Here is a 21,747-nt window from a genome sequence, read left to right on the forward strand (position 1 = left end):
AGTAACTTTAAGAGCCTCATATCAGAACATTTACTCACATCAGTCAACTCTGCGTCACATCTGAGCCTCGGCAGGTTTAGCGTCCGCTTCAGTGAACACCAACGTTCAGACTGGATTCCCAGCAACGTTCCAGTCTTTTCACTCTGGCAATCATGTATTATTTTAGCCTTTTTTTTTTCCACTGGATCTTGGACCTTTCTTCACCATTTCGCCCGGAGATGCTAACACCTGTTAGCCGCTTCCTTGTTTTAACCCCTGCTGTGAAGTGTAGTGTTGTACTTCCGTTATAATCATAAATAAACACGAAAGGCTTTATTTACTAACAAACTTAGCAAAAACAAAGCATAAAACAACAAAATAACAACTAATACGCCAGCGGGACGTGATAACCTTTCATAAAAACTTTGTATGCAGCCAGAGTGCGCTACTGACGTGTATATTTTTAAAAAGTAAAATAACGTGGCTATGCACCTTTAACCGCTTTGTGCTGCAAGCCCCGGCTCATTTGGTGGATGTCGCTGCCAGATTTGTATGTCTGCAGGCTGAACTTCTGCCCATTGTTCTTATGGAATTAGCTCAAATCTAGTCAGATTGAATGGATAGTATCAATTAACAGCAATTTTCAGGACATAACAGATTCTTAATGTGATTGTGGTCTGGCCTTTGACTTACTAACCCAGGAAAATCCTTTGATATAACCCATTTCTGCACGTCTTCTTTAGAGATGCCCTGTTGGAAAGTGAATCTCCAGCCCCAGTCTTGGGTCTTTTGCAGCTTCAAACAGGTTTTTCTTTCAGGGTTGTCCTATTTAGCTCCATCCATCTGTCCATCAACTCTGATCAGCTTCCCTGTCCCTGCTGAAGAAAAGCCATTCAAAATATAAACGTTGTTTTCAGTGTGCTGTTCTCTGTTTTCCACCCAACATGTGAGTTTGGTATGTAGACCAAAAAATGTGGTCTACATAACATATGAGAGTTTTGGATTGGATTGATTTTAAAAGCAATTGGTTGCAGTTTGGTTTATATTCAGGAGTACGGGAGTAAAGGGATCTAAATACACGGCACAATTCTAAAATGCTGCTCTTTATTCCACTTCAAGCGCAGTACTTTGTGTTGGTCTGTGACATAAAATGCTAAATAAAATACATTAATTCATGGGTGTAGTTTTATAAGACTTTCTGTTTTATAAGACTTTCTGTATTGCAAAATAGTTTGTGCCATTTCCTTGCTTTAATTTGGGATGGAGCATGTCAGCATTTGTGCAAAGGTATGTTTGAGGTGGCACCAGTGGTGAACAGAAATACGTTTCACTGCTTACTTAAACTACAACCCTTTTTGTAAGTGTGTCAGATTGTGAACCAGGAAGAAACGCGGATGGGAGTGAGCGTTTGAAGGAACGCTCCTTCAGCATGGCAATGGTTCAGAAGCACCCTCACCCGTCTCATTTTAAATAATGACTAAAGCTGTGAGGTGTGCACATAGGTGCGGTTCTGCAAGCGAGCAGATCTGTTGATAGTCCGCTGCAGGTCGTTAACTATTAACATAGAAGGTCTCTATTAAAATTAATCTGACAAACACAAGAGGCTGTAAGTTTTGAAGTGACCATGCTTACTGCTGCTGAAGTGTTTTAGGGGACAGAGTTACCTACTTCATTGGGTGATTTTTATTTATTTTTTCCTATTGGGTCGTGGTCTTCGGTTTAGTGGCCGTCATGTTTTAATGGTTCAGGACCATTGGCTGTTATTGCTGTAAGGTTTTTTTCTTTTTTTTTTTGGAAAAGCAGAAGTTGAATTTACTTCAAACCCGAGGGAGCAAACCTTTCCGTGATCACTGTAGAATTATTATTTTTTTATTTAATTTCCATTCCTTGTTTCCTGAACCTCCTTTATCCTGAAACTACAGTTTTGCTGGAAACTTTCTTCTTTCTCAATAACACTGCTGCCACTTTGTGACCTCGGGATGTAAATTAGGCAAAGTATGTGCTGTAAAATCTCACCTGCAGAAGCCACGGTGTGTTGATGTCCGGAACAAGACTTTTACAGGGTGACAATTAGTCCAGGCATTTCACATTTCTCTCCGGTACTTTTAAGACAGAAACACTGAACGCTGAATGGGTTTTTTATCTTGTAATTCTCGTTGTAGGCTAAAAATGTGTGGCTTATATTTGCTTTAAATGAAGGCGGACAATTATGCAACCATGGAAGTGGTCGAGGCAGATGACCGTTCATACTGAGCCTGGTACTGCTGGAAGATTTCCTTCCTGTTAAAGGGGAGTTTTTCTTTCCACTGTCGCTTCATGCATGCTCAGTATGAGAGATTGCAGCAAAGCCATGTACAATGCAGATGACTCTCCCTGTAGCTCTACGCTTCTCCAGGAATGAATGCTGCTTGCAAAGACTTGATGCAATCAACTGGTTTCCTTATATAGGAAATTTTTGACCAATCTGTATAATCTGACTCAACCTGTATAATATGATTGAATTTGACTTTGTAAAGTGCCTTGAGATGACATGTTTCATGATTTGTCGCTATATAAATAAAATTTAATTGAATTAAATTGAATTGAATTGAATGTGCCAGCATACCCCCTTCTTAGAGAAAATCTGTCCCGACACAGTAAAGGCATCCATAGCCGCCGAACAGAACAGGCTGTCAGGAAAAGACAAATATAAGTAAAATAACTGAGAGGACTGAGCACTCTGGATGTTCTAGAGAGATTGTGCAAAGAGGACTGGACAGAAATCCACCTTTCCCTGTTCTATTCTGCTTCAGTGCTTTTAATATGCAGTTTTTTTTTTAGTTTTAACAATATTAACTACTGTACTCCTAATTTAAAAAAACTACTACAAAACAGTCTTTGCTTTTTTTCTCACTGAATAAATGTGCCTAAGTTAAAGGTTTGATTTCTTCAGGAATTTTTATTGTGCTACAATATTTAGTTTTAATATTGATTTAAGTTTATTTAATTCAATTCAATTCAATTCAATTTTATTTATATAGCGACAATACATGAAACATGTCACATCAAGGCTCTTTCCAAAGTCAGATTCCATCAAATCCTCCAGGTTGGTCAGAAAGTTTCCTCTCTAAGGAAACCCAGCAGGTTGCATCAAGTCTCTCCAAGCAGCATTCACTCCTCCTGAAAGAGCGTAGAGCCGCAGTGGACAGTCGTCTGCATTGTTGATGGCTTTGCAGCAATCCCTCATACTGAGCATGCATGAAGTGACAGTGGAGAGGAAAACTCCCCTTTAACAGGGAGGAAAACCTCCAGCAGAACCAGAACCAGGCTCAGTGTGAACGCTCATCTACCTCGACCCACTGGGGCTTAGAGAAGACAGAGCAGAGACACAGAAAGCACAGAAGCTCACATTGACCCAGGAATCCACATTTACAGTATTTTACACCGATATGATTTTACTAGGGTTTGTGTTATTCACAGAGGATGCAGTGATGTGTAGATTGTGTAGATTACAGATGCAGAATACAGACAGCTTCTTTAAATCTCCCCATGTCCAAATATTACATTTGGACATGGTCCAAATGTAATATTTTCTATTATAGGACATTATGTTGTCGTGGCTCCAATTTCATTTCAAAACCTTCAACACTTTAAGTTTTATTCAACGCTCTTGAAATTCATGATATTTAATTAGTATTCTTTGTTGTTTGAACACTTTTTTTTTTTTTTTACATTTTGAAGGCAGTCTTGTCCTTTTTAAATGTGATATCTTTATTTTACTTTTATTTTCTTTCCTTTAAAGAAAGAAAGAACCGAAGGAGCAGACGCTGAAATAAAAATATTAAAAGAAGGAAAATTAGACAGGTTGGTAAGATGAGTTGGTGTTAGTAGCGGAGAACAGGTGCACATGGACTGGGAGGAGGAAAGAAAAGACTTATAGTGCAGCGGGATGGCAGCACTGCTCCTTCTGTTGCTGTGGCCTCCCTCTCCTCTCCTCACCGGTCCTCTGGAGGCTTTCCAAAGAGCCCCGCTGTACTTAATAAAGGCCAGTCAAGCACCAGGCAATGCTCCAAGACCTGCTATTTTTCTGCGCTTCCTTGAAACCCCGGCTGGAGTTCTCAAAGAGCGGGCGGAGATAAAAGAAGCGTGGACGCAGAATGAAAACAGGGGATTGGAGATGCTTCACAGCCGGTTCGTTCTACTTCGGACTTTAAATTTAGTCAAAATATAACTGAGATGTGAGGCATGGAGAGAAAGAAAGCGATCACCCTGCGCTCGGATTCCCAATCGTGGCCCAAAGTCCTCACGATGAGGTGTCTGAACCGTATGGGAGTTTGGTTTAGCACTTTTTAAAACAGATCTCCACCGCAGGCGTTGTAGGAAGCCCTTGTTTTACACCCGTTCTGATATAATGGTGGGACGTTGTTTACAGAGGAGGTGTCAAAGCCCGTCAGCTGAGGGAGCGCCACAGTCAGGGTTTGTGTGTGTGTGCCTTTGGGCGGGCTTGTAGAAGTGCATTTGTATGCTACGTAAGGTGAACGAGCGAAACACAGAGAGGAAAAGGGGGATAAGGAGAAAAGAGACAGGGGCTGTTGTTTCCCTCTGACCTTGGCTAAGGTTTCACTGAGCCCGCGGTGTCTTATGACCCTATTTGGATTTGGTACAAAAGCAGTGGCCTGTTCAAACCAGTTAGGCTCCTCGTCTCCACACAAACACGCAGGGTCTGCATTTAAAGTGGTCTCTTTAGGCATGTGATCTGTTACGTGCTGGATTTTTTTATTATTATTATTAATAATCAGGCTCATATCAGATGGGTCAGATTGGTCAGACTGTTTATTGGACCCCACAGAGCATTGATAATCGCACATTTCCTGCTAAACGCTGACGATTTGATCTCTAACCGGCGTAAGACATGCCGAGCAGCTTTCCCTTTGCTTCAGATGCACATGCAGTCAGAAGGTCAAAGGTTTACATCAAGTCAGGCTTTTAAAGATTTATTTAAATAGCTGTTGATAAAATTCAATGCTACAGTGACCCCTAAAAAATAGAATTTTATTCCTGAGTTGGGATTTATCGTGGATTTTTCTCTGATCCACAGATGTTCAAAATCACACCGTCCAACCGATGTGAGGTTAAATGTATTTTAGCAAGATGCACTTGCCTTTGAAGTCCTTCTGTCTGGATATTTTACCAACCTTCTTGGCAGAACTGGTGTTCATTAAAATAGTTTTTGGATTTAAAAAAAAAAAAATTGGGCATTCTAACCTTGACTTTTGTGGAACAAAGTGGCCGGAGAATGATTGAAAATCATTTAAATTCACATAACATGTAGTTCATCCTCTAAAAAAATGTAATATCACAGTCAGCATTTCAATCTGTTTTGCTATTTCCTTGTAAATTGAGGTCTAACTGAAAGAAATTCATCCTTACAGAATAAAACTTCCTCATTCTGTGCACATGACTTGCAGACATCATTTTTTTCAGTGTCTACAGAATGCTATCAACAGCTAAGGTGCTCAAAGTACAACTATTTGTGTTTTTATCAGTGTTTTTAATACATATTTGTTCTTTGATGAACTTACTTGTATTTCTTTATAGCTTCGGCCTGCATATGGCTCAGGTGGCTGAGACCCCCGTAGACTACCACTAATCCTGCAACTAAATTAATAAGCAAGTGGTTTCAGCTGCAAACTATGTGCTAAATATGCCATATGCAGCAAAATATCATAAATTATCTGCCACAACCGCCAACAATGATCGCCATTCAGCCAGTTCAGTCAGTTTGACAATGGGTCCTTTCAAATCAGTCACCCCACCATGACTGGCCGCGGCGCACGGTCCAATATCCACTAGTGATTACAACATCAAGAGAGAAATGCCCCGCAGCAATTTAATGGGAGAACGTTAAAAGGCTGCACCCAAAGCTAAGCCCTCCGCTCTGTTGCTGCACGTTGTGCCGTAATTTTAATGCTTCGGTTTTGTGTCTCACCTGTGTGAACGCAGCAGGATGCGCCGTTTAGACAAACGAAATACTCTGGATGAGAATATAAATAGTCGTACCACTTTAAGTTTTGAAGACTAGAAATATTATAATCACCGCGTGCTTCAGTCTCTGCGTCGTTGTGAGCATCCATGATGGCTTGTGGGTGTGTATGACTGATTTTACTGACTTTATACTCAAGTATTTTGCTCTGTTATTTTATTTCAAATAAATTCTTGTAAATGGTACTTAAGTGAGGAATGTGCAGTTGGTAGCACTGTTTCCTTGCAGCAAGAGGGTCCTGGGTTTGAATCCTGGCCTGGGGTGTTTCTGCATGAAGCGTGAACGTTCTCTCTGTGCATGCATAGGTTCTCTCCGGGTACTCCGGTCTCCTCCCACAGTGCAGAAACTTGACTCTTGGGCCATTAGGTGTGTGTGTACATGTCTTTGTTGCCCTGTGATGGATTGGCATTACTGTCCAGGGTGCACCCAGCCTCTTGCTCAATGATTGTTGGAGATTGTTTTGCTCTTTCCGAAGAGGACCGTCAAAGAAGTCGTTTTACTCTGAGAAATAAAAACCACCACCAGCAGCAGCAGCAGTCAATCATAACCAAAAGCTAGAGGTTAAAAGGCCCTGACCCTGTCATGTTAACACATCTTGGAACTTTGAGCACCACTTATTGAAAGAAATCATTAAAAGCCCAAAATTAATTACCTTCATGCCCATAATGAGTACAATAAATCGGTTCACTGGACCTGCAGGAATGTAGATTTATCCACAGAAAGAATTATAGCCTTGCTGAATGGGTTCTGCAGAAATAAAAATCCATTTGATATCAAATTATACAAATATCTGATTTTTTTTAAGGCCACATGCAGAACAGCAGGTCTGTTTCTAAGCAAGGTCTATTAGGGTCAGTGGGCAAAAAAAAAAAAAAACCCAACGGGTCCAAATGTGACCCTCAGTTCTCAGCACGTTCTCATCATGTCAGGCATGAAATGTAGCTCAGAACGCCCAGGCTCCACAGCAGAGAACAATCTGTTTTTCTCTCTGCTCCCAGCTCCATGTACGTTAGGCCTGGAGGTGTCTGGGTGTAAAAGAAACAGCGAAAAGGAAAACACAGAAAGTGAGCGAGGGGGGGGAAAGCAGCGGAGCGCGCATCTTCACAGTTACAGTGTTTGATCCTCTGAGACTTTGTGTTTCAAACAAGTACTTTCATTTGTGTTAGAGTGCGAGCGTTCCTACAATTAGTTTTAATTTTTCCTAGGCTCACAGGATACTGATAAGCATAGAAGAATATAGTCGGATTGTGTCTATGTGTGCCGGGGTGAGTTTTTTTTCAACCCATTAGAGCTGATATTAACATTGTCTGCTGTGCAAAACACAATACCACGGTTGGTATATTTTAGTTTGGCTTTGCTTTAGTGTTTTTTCTCTGTATGTTGTGTTTTCTTCCTGGCGTATCTAGGTGGACGGTCTCGTGCAGATTTTGCTCGAGCCGAATGTCAGTGCACAGGTGTCAAAATCCAGTTTTTGAGAGCAGGCGTCGCACAAATTGTTATATCTGTCTCCAAACACCCGTATCAAATAATTAGGTTACTAGCAGGACTCGGTAGAACTTTGCTGCATGCTGACGAAGCAGTCCAGTCATTAATCCCCGTGTGTTGGACCGGGGACACATGTGAAGCTGCGTGGAACCTATGGGGTTTGGGCCAGACCAGTCTGCTGGCCTAATCAGGCACGTTATACGGTCATTAAAGCAGATTCTGCTACTGCCTGTGTTCAGAAAACGTGCCACGGTCAGTGCCTTCAGCACCAATTTTAAAGAGCATTCATATGTTCTCTGCTCAGAACTTTATTTTTGTTTTAGAATCAGGCAAAAAAAATGTGCTTGACATTCATTCCTCTGTTTTTGCTTTTTTTTTTTTTTTTGTCACACAAACATCTTTCAGAACAAAGTTTAACGTCAGACAGAAATACACTGCAAAAACAGAACTAGAAATAAGTAAAATGTTCTTAAAATTAGCGCATTTGTCCTTGATTTGAGCAGGTAAATAGGACTATTTGCCAATGGAATAAGATTTTTGCACTTAAAATAGGAACAATTCATCTCCATTATCTTATTTCAAGTGCAGGATGTCTGATTATCTTATTTTAGGGGTCAAAATATTCATTCCATTGGCAGATAATCTTATTTACCTGCTCAAATCAAGAATAAATACACTAACATTAAGAACTTTTTACTTATTTTTAGATCCATTTTTGCAGTGTAGGCAGACTAAATGCGGAAAGCTATTTTAAAATGACTACATTTAATGAATTTAAAATTCTGCCCAACCTGCTTTTTTCCTCCCCTGTGAAAAAGCTATTTCCCTGAAACTTCACTGGTTGTGGCACCTAATGTTGGACATTAGGTGTTGGATAACTGGTAGTCTTTGGTATCGTTGTGGAAGACTTCTGCGCCCATATTACTTGTAGAAGTGCTCTTATTCAGCCACTTTATAACGCTTTTGAGCATTAATGGGTTGCTATGCCACAGCATTTGAATTTAAACGCCATGCTTTGACTGGGCCATTCCAAAACCTCGTCTGTTGTGCCATTCAGAGCTGAACTTCTGAACTGAGTTCAGTCTGCTGCCGCCACAGAGACAGCTTCATCCTCCAGTCTGTGTCCCTGATTAACACAATGAGCACCTCACAGCCTGAGCTGCATGTACATACTGCTGCTTGCATATTTAAACCTAATGTCTGGATGCTGTGAGAGCTGCAACCAAGGTCTGTTTCTTAGATTGTGCACACAATCGTCGCCAATACAGCTGGTTCTGATTCTTGAGGTCATAAACTGATGCCCAGACATACTCCTTCAGGGATTTCTGCTAGAGAGGAGAAGTCATGGCTCTGTCGCTGACCGCAAGCTGTCCAAGTCCTGCTAGCAACAAAGCAGGCCCAGACGCACTGCCGTCACTATGTTTGAGTGTTGCTATGATGTTCTCTTTCTGAAATGCTGTGTAGCTTTGACACCAGTTCAAAAAAGTAAAAAACAAAACAACTAGACTTTTTTTCTGAAGTTTGAAGACGTTTCGCTTCCTATCCCGGAAGCTTTCTCAATTCAAAAAGTCTGGAGTAATGTGGAGTTACAAGCTTTATACTACTGCCCAACAAAGGCCTTGTAATGTCTTAGATAACATGCAGATTAAACTGAAACTAGTCCACTCCTCTGCAACAGGGAGTTTACAACCCAACCCTTTGTTGCCCAGTTGTTTTTTACATTTTTGGAATGACCATGACCTGGATGACTGAAAATCTTCACCAGCATACTTGACACCAGTTTTAACAGGACACAAGCCTTCCAAAAACATAAAAAAAATCTCCTTTTTGTTACATCAGTCTATTCCATATTTTCCCAAAAGTCTTGAAAATCATCAAGATCACTCTTTGGTTTCAGCGTTGAAATCTCCCGTAGATGCAGCTTTTCCCCGGTTTCCTTCTACTTGTTGAATCATCAAAGTTGACCTTAACGGAAGAAAAGGAGGTCTGCTGTGCTTTAGATGTTGTTCTGACCTTCTGGATGAGTTATCAGTGCAGCTTTGGAGTAGCTTTAGTTGGCTGGTCACTCGTCACCGGCTCACCAAACCTTAGGAATTCAATTGTAACTCTTCCAGATTGATAGTCAGTGGCTCTGTGTATGAAGTGTTGTTGTTTAGGATCTTTCAGCCTACTTCATGTTGTCAGACAGGTCCTATTTAAGTGAGTTCTTGATTTAACACATCTGGCATTGAGTGGGTGCTTGGGTGTGGTTCATAAAATTAAACCAAAAATGTGATTAATTAGAGCTAACTCACGATTTAACATGTGAGGCAAGGAAGTTATCACTTAAGGCGAGGTTGATTTGGATTACTTTCTCTCTTAATACACAGAGTATTCATTTGAAATCTACTTTCCATATGTACTCCGGTTGTCTATGATTGATATAAAAATATGTGTGGTGATCATAAACATGTAAATGTGACAAAATAACAAAAACAGACTAAAGGTATGAACATTTTCATATTTGTAGCATTACAGTAATAAACTTAATGCATTCAAGTCATGCCTTTTAGAATAGTATTTGCTAAATATTTTCAAAACCACATTTTGTGTCCACTTTAAAATTATTTCTGTTGGTCTACCGCAGTAAGCCACAATAAGCTGAAGTTTGTGTTTGGTTTTTTTTAACAAAATCAATCACAAATGAAGGAGTATGTATATTTTTTATGCACTTGGGTTTGGTATTTTCTTTCTATACTTCATAGTACTATTATGATGCAAAACTAAGATTTCTGATGATGCAAAATGACCCTAGAATCTCCAATTAGTTGAAACAGATATTGTAACTGTGTAAACGCCATTGGACAGTAGTTATCCTATTTTATAACTGTAAATACACCATTTGCACTAAGCTAATAACCTTAGTGTGCAGGCTGCAGTTGTTTGGCAACTAAATGAAGGGCACACTAATTCATAAGGAGCTATGGTTACATTCACATCGTTTTTCTTTGTGCTTTCTGAGAAGTTTCCATGAATGGCTTTTAGATTTTTGTTCCAGTCATCGTTCATAAATCTAAATCTAAGAACTAATTACGGCTTGGAATGGTGCATGTGAAAATGGAGAGTTGCTAAACTGGCTTAAATCATCAACACAGAGATAATTCCCCCAAAAAAACATGGCTGTGTGTGGGAGTGGAAGCCTAATTCACCAGGCACCTCTAATTACCCTTAACACAGTTCCACACCTCGTCATTAAAGGCACACACTGGTGGCTGCACACGGCTTGGCCCGTTTTCTGCAAATCGCGTTAAACGACTGCTTGCCAGCCAGTTCTAAACTGGATCAAGCTCACTCCATGTTGTTGACATTTCAGGCGGATTTTCAACTGCGAATGTGTTCCTTTTTAGGGCGAATTGAAGCTACAGTGAAGGCATCGCAAGGAGCTGAGGTTTAATGGCGTGAATCTCTCCAAACTCTAAATGTCCGAAGCTTTACACAGTCTTGAACCTGTTCTGTGAGAGAATCTGATTAAAGTAACATCCAGGTAGTTTAGCCAAATCAATTTCTGTTCATTTGGCTGAGGGTTGGTTTTCTAGTTTTCAGCTAATGAAACTAAATCTAGTTGCTTGGAAAATGGGAATATTGTATGGAACCCACCAAAAAAGAATTTTCAAACCAGGAATGCCAGCATACTAAAATATATATCCTTATACTATTAAAATAAATGCACTCAGTACTTAGTTGGGGATCCTTTTGTATGGATTACTGGTTCAGTGAATGGAGATGTGCAGCCTGTGTCTCCACTCATATGTTTAATAGCAGCCTTCAGAATATCTGCATTGTTGGGTCTAGTGTCTCTTTTCTTCTTCTGCACTGGTTTTCTGTTGGGTTCAGGTCAGGGCAGTTTGCTGGTCAGTCAAGCACAGTAACACCACGCTCATTAAAGGCGGTATTAGTGCTTTTGGCGGTGTGTTCAGGTACCAAGTCCTGCAGCAACTCCGTGAACCTGGTGAGCTGCGGGAAAAACCAAGTCTCTAAAATCACCCGGTAGATGGCTCTGCTGACTTTGACACAGCGGGGGCCAGCTGATGGGTTCCCCAAATCACACACTGTGGAAACTTCACCCTGGACCCAAGCAACTCAGATTCGGTTCCCTTCCTCCTTTTCTCCAGACTCTGCGACCTTGATTCTCATTTGAAACGCAAAACGTTTCTCTGTATTGAGGACTTTTGCCCTGACATATTTCAAAAACTTGAATCGCCTGGAAACTCCTGAATGGGCTTTCCTTCACGGTCCTCTTAAGGCTGCTGTCATCCTTGCTGCTCTTTGTACCACACTTTTTCCTTCCACTCAACTTTCTTTGCTATGCCAGATGCTTGAATACAGCACTCTGTGAACAGGCAGCTGTATTTGGCAGCTAAGGAAGGAGGAGCTTGACAGCTGTCAAGTCTGTGGTCTCCTCCATTATTTTGTAGGCCATAACACGGTTATAATATAATATATGTTGACTTACCAAGCTGAGAGATAGCTGGTTAGTACCACAGCAGCCCAGTCTTAAACATGGTGGTTAGTTACACCTGATCTTTCAGAGAAAGTATTATCTGCTCCATTTGATACAGTTGTACTGATTCACATAACCAAAAGTAAAACTGTCTTTTTAATAAAAACTGGATACTAAAGTTATGTTAAAAAAGCAAAAAACATTAAAATCAAAAGTAGTTTTTCTATGCAAATGAGACCTAAAGTACCATAAAGACATGAAACAGCAGTAAGAAGCTTAGACTACTTTAGCTTTAACTTTTTAAACAAGGAAATGTTAAATTCTTTCCTCACTATAACCAAATTTACTGAGAAACAGTTTTGTAATTTTTTATACACATGAATGACTCCAAGTGTGTACATATACATTTAAGTTTGAAGATATGTACTTAACTTATTTATGTTTGGCTATGTGCTTTGTAAAAAAATTGGATTTATACGCATTTTAAACGAACACATTCAAATAAATTAATATAGCTGTTTTAAAATAAATGCCAAGTTGTTGTGGGTTTTTTGTAACTAAGTCCATATGAAATCTCTTTTCCAGTTCCCAAAGAGGGTCTGAAGAACCAGGCTGCCTTCGAGGAGATGAGGGTTAATTACATCAAGGAGCTGCGGCGCTCTGTGGGAAAGGCGACCAACAACTCCGGCCAAACCTGGCAGCGCTTCTTCCAGCTCACCAAGCTGCTGGATGCCATGCATGATGTAAGTTTCCCTGACCCTGTCCACACCAAACAGCCTTCCCTTCAAAGCCTAACTTCTATGCAGAGCCCCTGCTTTCTGTAGCGCTGCCACTTTGGGCTTCTGCTCTTAGAGGAAAAGTTGAGTAAAATGGCAACATGATGGATTTTGGTTAATGCTTTAGTTAGTGGTTCAATAGCATTGTGCGGTTTGCAGGGAGGATAATTGCATCCCTGAGGGGGGAAGTTATTTTGGAAGAGCCAGTGACCGCGCTGTATTGGTGAACGGAACAGAAGAGGATCGATACCAGCTTTCGGTTTATTGGATCAGAGCACCGAGGTGTCACTGTGGGAAATGTGCTAAATGACAGTCACGTTTCAGCGCACGGGGTCAGCGGGTGCGAAAGCAAAGCCCGGAGGTGAAGATCGGCAGGTCATAAAGATAACTGACCAGAATTAATTCGGCCTTATGATTAAATAATTTGGGCCGGTGTCGAGTGTGACCTTTCTCTAAAGCAGAGCTGAGCAGAAAGAAAGAAGGGGAGAAAAAAAAAAAAAACACGTGCTGCCCCCAAGTGGTGAGCGGAATAGAGCAAAGCAGGGAACTGTGCCTGAACACAGAGAGAAATGTAAATAAATATGCCTCTTTAACCCTGTCTGCCATAAATTGAGTAGAGACACAGAGACCTACAGAATGTAGTCAGTAACCGAGCAGTAGAAGGAAAATCAAACATGGTTTCCAAATATTTTCCAAAATAAAAGTCTAAGATGTTTTGTGCATTTTTATTTAACCCCGACTGAGTCAACACATAGAACCACGGTTTGCCGCCATTACAGCTGCAAGCCGCCAACTGTGGCCCGCTATCCTGTCCCTGGTGAAGAAAGCCACGCCCACAGCATGATACTGCCGTGTTTGGCTGACTGTAGGATATTTGTGGGTGATGTGCGGCGTGAGTTTTTCGCCACTCCGAGTGTTTCTCACGCAGGCCGGAAAGCTGAGTTTGTTAAACGTGTTTGCTGTGTCACATGACTTCAGACCGACTGGAAACAGCAGCTCATTTCCTGCCACTCATCAGTGGAGGCCAGATTAACAAAGATTAACGAAGTGCCAAAAGTTGTCACCTGGGTCATTGTGGCTCTGTTCTCTGTTCTCATATATTGCTCTTCTTCCTAAGTCTGTCAGTTTGGATTGACAGCCAAGGCTTGGTAGGTTTGCATTTTTTCCGTCCTCTTTCCGTTTTTAACTGACGGATTCGCCAGAGCTCTGTCGGATGCTCAAAGCTTAGGGTATTGCTTTAGAACCCAACACTGATTTAAACTCGTCTACAGCTTTCTCCCTGACCTGCCTGCTGTGTTCCTTGCTCCATTGATGCTGTCTGTTCTCTGACACAGAACAGCTACAGTAGACTCCTGCCGAGGCTAAATTACACACTGGCAGACGTTTACTGGGTAGGGAAATCCTAAAGATTACGGGCTGCTCTACATTTCATCTCGTGGCGTTAGCGCCAAAGCATGCCGCACTGTTCTGTGTTTATTCCCCCAAAAGATTTGAAAAGTAGGGGATATTTCTTCACAATTTTTAACTATACTCCATTCTGGGTTAGACCAAACACCAAACCTGGTGAATGTAACATGACTTAATTTGTAAGGCAAGTATCAAAGTTTGAATTCTGTTTTCATTCCGTTTTGTGTTTCCGATGTGCAGCTCGTTGGGAACTTGCTGGACTTCTGCTTCTACACCTTTCGTGAGTCGCAGGCCCTGAAGGTGGAGTTCCCCGAAATGTTGGTCGAGATCATCAGAGACCAGATACCGATGGTGGAGTCGGGCCTTACTCACACGATCTACTTCCACAAGAAGTGACTCGCTACAAACCTGGACCAGAGGTGGCATTAAGAACCAGGGAAGTGAGAGGAAAAGGAGATTCAGGGAAGGGAACGTACTCCGGGAAAAGGCCTGACCTGACGGCCCCCCCCTCACCCTGTCGCCCTCTATGGCAGCGTCCTCGCCTCGGATCACCGTCAAGCCGAGTGGTGAACAGAAGGATTGGACCCTGCAGTCATCATAAGCATTTCAGAGCTGTGAATAGTTTGAGACATCGAGCACGACACGACGAGACGAGACGAGACGGACTTCTGACAAACACGACAAAAGCATCCTGATGTACACCCATGCAACCCTGCCCCAAAGAAGAAAACAGTATTCTGTGGAGATAAAGCCATACATCCCTTAAAATACACCGACAACATTCACACAAGAGTAGACGGAAAGCCAATACACTTACATGCCTTCCTACAAACGGGCTCCCCAAGCACTATAAATGAGATTCCCTTAAAAAAACAACAACAATCCAGTGAAAAGTTGTGTATTTTAATGCAAACATTAAATTCAGCTCATGCAGTCTTTAAAAGAATAATCAAACACGGAAATATCCTGCATATACTAGTAAATTAGCTCTGCGTGTAGCAGCAAAGGACTTCATGTGGAGGCGCTGTACTACGGCGGGTCTCTGTGAAGATAACCCAAGGGCTATAGAGGTATCATCATAAGCTAAATAATGACATCCAAGCTACAAAATCCAAGGTTGATTCTCAAGTTGGCGTCATGGCAGCCATTATTGACATGGACACTCTAAATACGTGTAGTGAAACAATCAAGAATATTATGCAAAAGTCCAAAGCTTGAGCTGCTTTGAGGTGAATATGTATCTCTGGAGCGTGAAGGAAGCTTGCACATGAAACTCCCGTGACTATTTTAGAGACGTTGTGTCGTGGATGTAAAACACAATGTTGATGCAACACTTTACCTTTTCTGCAAAAAAAAAACAAAAAAACTAAATAAAATCAAGTAACATAAATGAGGGGGAAAAAAAACAAACTCTTGCAGGGTAAAATAATGCATTTACAGACACAGTTTGAGTAAGAGTCGGCTGATAATGGATTTGACTGAGGTGCATCTATAGTAATAGCTGTCATTTGTGTTATCTCCAGAGCAGCTGTCCAAATGTCTGTTTTTACCCGCGATGAAGCTAAACCAGCCCTTTGTGAACCAACACTTATCTACTCTTCCCAGAGACAATAAAAAAACAACAACAAAAAAAAAAAATAAACATTTTATAGAAGGGTTCGTGTTTTTTGACAAGCCAGTCATTTTACATTAAGGTGCTTTATTTCTACAAAGCTAGGCGAGACGTAACATGTACAGCAACTAGTAGACTGCCCATACACTACCATATATATGGACACAAAGTTTATTAAACACACATACTCTGTAAAGTACTTAGTATCCAACGTGGAGCATTACTCTCTGCTTACAGCTAACACATCAATACCAGGTGAGTTTGTACAGGTGTTAACTTTCTAGACCCCGCCCTCCTCAGCTGATGTACAGAAGATGTTTTAAGGTATGTGTTGACGAAGAACAGATTATCCTGCTTAATGGTCAGATTTTTTTTTTTGTTGCCCCCCCCCCACCCCCCACACCCTCCTCTTATATTTTGGCCAAGTTGGATTACTTTCACCGTCGTCTTCTGGACCATTTAACAGTCTCACGCCCCACTGGTTTCTGGACGGTAGTGGAAAACCACGATGATGCTACTGAAGAGCGACAGAGTCGAGTCGCAGGAGAAGATAACAAGCATGATTGTTATCCAGTTATTGTGCCCTGTAAGTGTGTATTTACACGAGTGTATGAAGTTTGTGTGCAGTTTTCTTTTCTCTCTCTCTCTCTCTCGGCAAGTATGTGAATAGTTTATCTGCTCTTTCAGTGTAGGTCATCGCGCACACATAGATAGACTTAGCCATATCCTATTTCCGCATTTAGATTTGCACAGAGGGAGGAACGATGTGAAATGAGGCATTAGTGCAGCTAGCGGGGATTGTTTGGTTCTTTAAGCAACTGTGATAACAGAGGGAGGGATTTCTGCACGGTCACCGAGCCTAAGGTTAGACGACGTGACATCGGCGACATGGCGTGGTGCACGTGTGCCGCATCGGCACCCCGAGCTGTCACGCCGGCACCTCTCAGAGCCGGCCCAAGGCGTAAGCAAACATAGCTGCCCCCTTCTTCAGCTGATTTTTAGTGCCACTGACCCTGAACCAGGTCTGGCCGGTCAGAAACTAATACATCCAATAATGTTAAGGTCAGTGAACGCCCCACTTCTAAAGTCGTATTCCTTGCTTGTGCATCCAGTCTCGGCCAGTAAAGCTAGAACGCTCTTCAGTGTGGAGGTTGATGCTGTGGGAAGACTCTACAGCAAATTGCTGAGGTGGTCAGAAGAAGCACAAAGGGCATAAGATTCAAAAGAAGTCGTGTTTTTGATGGAGGAATACTGGCTGTTCATTCAGGCTGCGGTTTGCAGTTAAGCCAAAACTTATTCTTACACCTGGCAGATTTAGATTTACACTAATTGGATGTTTGTTCTCTGATAAGAAATTAGACAGGTATCTCTAAAAAAAAGAAAAAAAGGTCAATAAACAAAGTAAAAGAAGTGTAAATTAAAAAAAAATAATATTTGAGGTTTGGAAAGTAACGCTAACCTCCGTCAGACTCAAGTTGAGGTTCCGGTTGATCCACTCCAAAACGTTTCCGTTACTTCCAGTTAGAAGAAGCACGGAGGTGAAATTGAAACATATCACTTTAATCCTGAGAATGTGACTAATTTCAGGCTTGATTCTAATTTAAACAGATCTCAGAAGATAGCAGGAAGGCTGATCGCATTATAGCCAAGTTGCTGTATTTTAATCTTTTGGGCTTTCAGCCTCTTCCTGCAGTGGAACGTACAGAATACTGGAAATGTTGACACCCTTCTGAAAGGATCTCTGTTCTAAGGAACACACACCGAGCTTGTGTATTCCTGACACAACCTCTACGTGTATCTCACTGCTGTTTTAGGGTTGCTAACGACGCTCATTGTTTTAAAGATAAATAAAAGATGCTAAAAACAGCTCAAAATGTAAAACGCTGTTTTGCATCAATGCCTCTCTCAGAACCATTGTGTGGTTTTCTTTGCTCCTAACATAAATAATTAATGGCTGCTCATGGCTAGATGGCTAGAAAAACGTTATGAATGCTGTTGGTAAATGTTCTCGAGGAGAAACCGGAATCAGCTAAAATTGGCCACAAAACTGATTTTTTTTCTTTTTTTTCCTCCTTTTTTTTCTCTCTTTTTTCTTTTTTTTCAGTTTTTCTTTTTTTTTCCCTTTTTTTTCTCTTTTTTCTTTTTTTTCTGTTTTTCCCTTTTTTTTTCCTTTTTTTTTTCAATGAATCACAGATCTTGATGAGTTGCAATCCTACCAAGCAAAACCTATTATAATAACCGAGTTTGATAGTTTTGATACTTATGCGTGAATGTCACCATAGTTCAGTCATTTCTCCTGCTTGTGTCTGTGTGGGAATCCCATGTCATGCAAACCGTAGCTGTTAATGAATAAACGATAAAAAAAAAAAAACAATCGGCCTTCACTGGAATGCTGCATTCTGGCGGCAGCCTAAACAAACGAACAAGTCGGACAGAAGGAGTCGGGGTTAAAATCTGCTGCAGGGCCCCGTGTCACCTTGGGTCGGCCAGACTTTCACGTCTCCTTCGAGTTGAGATCCGTTTTTAGGCGAACAGAAGCTAGCATCACCGTGTCTTTGGAGGTTGACTGAATAATATTTTAAGGATTGGGATCAGGAAAGGGAGAGAGTTGCGTATTTTAATGTCTGATCAGTGTCGAATTGGGAGATCAAAGGTGGGTGTATCAAATGTTGCCATCCTGATACAAAAAAAAATTATGGGACAAAACATTAGGTAAGAATGTGGGCCCAGTTTCCTCTCTTTCATTATTCTCAACAGATAACTTTAATGTTTTGTATTTTATTTCCCACTGCAATAAGTTCTAGACGGCACCTTTTCAGAAAGGCTTCATTTTACAGCCTCCCTAAGCACTCACGCTTTATTTCTGCCCCATTTTGTTGTCCTTTTTAAAGAATAAAAAAATGTCTAACAATTCATAGAATGAATGGGAAAGTATTTTTGAGAGAATTATATTTTGCTGGAAAAACAATATTTAAATACTTTGTCTAAAAAAAAATGCTATCCTTTTTGTAAAGCAAAATGTTATTGCATGCTTTTTGATGAGATGTTTACATGTATTTAAAAAAAGGGAAACTTGTGCCTTTTTATCTCACCTGATTTACAGTTTTACAGTATATATTGTAAATAATAAGGCAAGTCCTTTATGTTGAGTGTAGTATGAAACATTTCCACTTTAACCATCTTGTTAAAAAGTTGAAAAACAAAGTTGTTTCCCCACTCTCCGTGTTCTGTTTGTTGGCTCACAGAGAGGAATTTACAGGTTGGCACAGTGAAATGAATGTATCATATATCGTGAGAGACTTATGGAACATACTACCTGAATGTTAGAGAGAGTACATTTTATCTACTCATTAAGGACATTTTTATTTTGCTTTTTTATTTTATTTTTCCCATTATTGTTTCCTTAAATGAAAAGAAAAAAAAATCAAATGCACTTTGTTTTTTAAAAACAAAAACAAATTGTAACAAGCTGTATTAAGAAATGTATCCTCTTTGCTCTTGAAGTGAAACCCTAACCCATGGCGACAAAGTTGATGAGAACTATTATAATAAAATAAGTAAAAGGAAGTTCTTGACCTTTTAGTTTAGAAAGACAGACATGTGAACACACTTAACATAAAATCACTAACATCCCTATAGCTTGTGCTGTTCTTTATTATTAATATTTTTATCAGAAACTATGGATAAAAAAAAAACACAATTAAGGTTTGGCCATGAAGGAAAACAATTCTAGTCAAAGAAACTTAAATCCAGGACGCTGAGCCTTCTACAACCTTTTATTAAAACACCTTTAACTCTCCCTTCCTTATTTTCCTGTTGGGTGAAAGCATTGATTTGTCTAAATGTGAACAATGAACTGTGAATGTGAGGCTGTCTGGGCTGTTAAAGCAAGACAGGATCCATGTGTCCCTGACAGGATATGCTTCTAAGCTCTGAGTCAGCTTAACACGACTAACCAAGTATTATGGGAACTTTTCAACTTACAAGATTCATGCAAAAATCAGAGAATTTTATGTTTGGCTTTGTTTGGCTCTTCCAACTATAAACTGGTCCATTTGAAAGTATGAAAGGGATAACTGGGATTTTTTTTTTTTTTTTTTTTTGTAAATATATTCTGTGGCATTATCATTAGTCGGTATCTACCTGCAGTAGACAGAAGTGAATATTCTCTGTTGAGAGAAACAGGGAGGAAAAAGGTCTTACCAGAGAGTCGAGCCGATTTCTTGTTGGCTAGAGCCAGTCTGAAACTGGATAGAAAAAAATAAAAGATTTTTACAGAATATATTTATTTAAAGTTTTTAAAAAAAATTGTAGATATAATGGGTTTGGATTTCACTCGCGAACGTTCAGATGTCAGACAGGAAATCTCACAAAACCTCTCTGGGTCAAACGTGAGTTCGGAGTAAACAAGCATGGCTGATGAAGAAGAAGCAAAGCGATAAAAAAATATTACAAAAAGAAGGAGTGGAGTCAGCGCAAGCAGGGGCTCTACTTGCTGCACTAAGAAATGGAGGTTGTTCTGTTTTCTATATTTTGGATTTCTCTTTGCGTTTCCGTCACCTCATCTTTCTGATTGGCTACGTGTTACGTTCAACATTCGGCGTGCTCGTTTGTCCTCGGGCAACGCCCCAAATGCTGGGATATCGGGCCAAGACAATCCCACACGTTGAATATCCCTGTTTTGAGGTCGGACTGGTCCGGATGTTCTTCCGAGCAGATTGGCTCACTCCTAAAGCACCACACGTGGCAGGAATATCTCATAAGATTATCTTTTGAGCCATCCCAATAATCAGGATGTCCTTAAGATTGTCGGAAGGCAAAGATCGGGTCAGAAATCAGCCAGAGACACAAAAAGAGAGACAAAAAAAAAAATCACAGAAGCACACATTGATCCAGGAATCCTTTCTATGTTATATGGTAATAGCAGATGATCTGTCTTCCCTGGGTGAAGCCACAGCTAACAGAACGCCAGACCATGTGTACCTTCTATGAAGAAAAAAATTACAGAGAACAAAAAGATGAAATAACAACAAACAATGCAAATTGGAGAACAGTAGGAGAATTCAGTACAGTGAGAGAAATAGACCCTGATGTTTTCCAGCAGCCTAAGCCTATAGCAGCATAACTATAGAGATAGCTCAGGGTAACATGAGCCACTCTAACTATAAGCTTTGTTAAAAAGGAAAGTTTTAAGCCCAGTCTTAAAAGTCGACAGGGTAAAAAATCAAATGTTATAAACAATGAGCATAAGTTCATGCAATTAAAAAGGCCATGCAAAGCAAGATGAAAAGTCAAATAGAGTCAAATTTTGAAAGCTAGGTGGTGGTTATAAGGCACCCAGGGGCATTAATTTAGCATCTACTCTTTATTGACTGCCTGGTTCTGTATTTAACAACATTCATCTGAAACTGCCAGCCGTAACAAGATGGAACTCCAACACTTTTACTCTGCTGAGTAAAACGGGCATTTTCTAAATCCTTTTGGGACTTAATTTCCAGATGTGTTCGCATTGCTCTGGTGTGGAGTGCTTTAAAGATTATTTCCATCTAGATACTCTCTTTCAAGCATAAAGCTAGTGATTGCAACTGACTAATATTTTCTTTGCCTGATTACATCACATCACGGTGATAATCACATAGTTGTGGTTCAGTAAAAAATACAGTATGGGAACAATTTTGGTTGTAAATATTGTAACGGAGCTCGACTCTTTGATGGGAACCTCTGTTTTTCCACCCTGCGGTCAGTCAGAAGGCTTTCAGCAGCTAAGATACTGACTAATGAGAAGTCCACCAAACCCCCCTTCAACATTTTCTAGCTCTTTACATTTTTACTGGCAAAATATGAGCAGCGAGAGGATTAAAATGTGACGGCATAATATTGAACTGGGAACATAGGAAGTGTTGGAAACAAGTGAACCTACCAATCTATCTGTGCTCAAGTTGCATTGTTAGTAATTCAGTATTTCCAAATGTTACTTTAACAAGGC

At 40.5% G+C, this 21,747-nt stretch overlaps 1 protein-coding gene across 2 annotated transcripts in view; it reads left to right on the plus strand.

Moving 5' to 3' along the window:
* The window catches only part of nr3c2 (nuclear receptor subfamily 3, group C, member 2), a 115,982-nt gene extending 98,834 nt beyond the window's left edge, over positions 1-17,148 (plus strand). The window contains exons 8-9 of one of the 2 annotated variants that reach the window (XM_012862898.3): positions 12,552-12,709; positions 14,390-14,545. In XM_012862898.3, the coding sequence (XP_012718352.2) occupies positions 12,552-12,709; positions 14,390-14,545 (314 nt within the window). Of the gene's footprint in view, positions 1-12,551; positions 12,710-14,389 lie in introns of both variants that reach the window. The other variant, XM_021316602.2, reaches the window with a different exon arrangement.
* Positions 17,149-21,747: the final 4,599 nt, after the last annotated feature.

Source organism: Fundulus heteroclitus, chromosome 5, assembly GCF_011125445.2.
Source record: "Fundulus heteroclitus isolate FHET01 chromosome 5, MU-UCD_Fhet_4.1, whole genome shotgun sequence".
In the NCBI taxonomy this organism is placed as follows: domain Eukaryota; kingdom Metazoa; phylum Chordata; class Actinopteri; order Cyprinodontiformes; family Fundulidae; genus Fundulus; species Fundulus heteroclitus.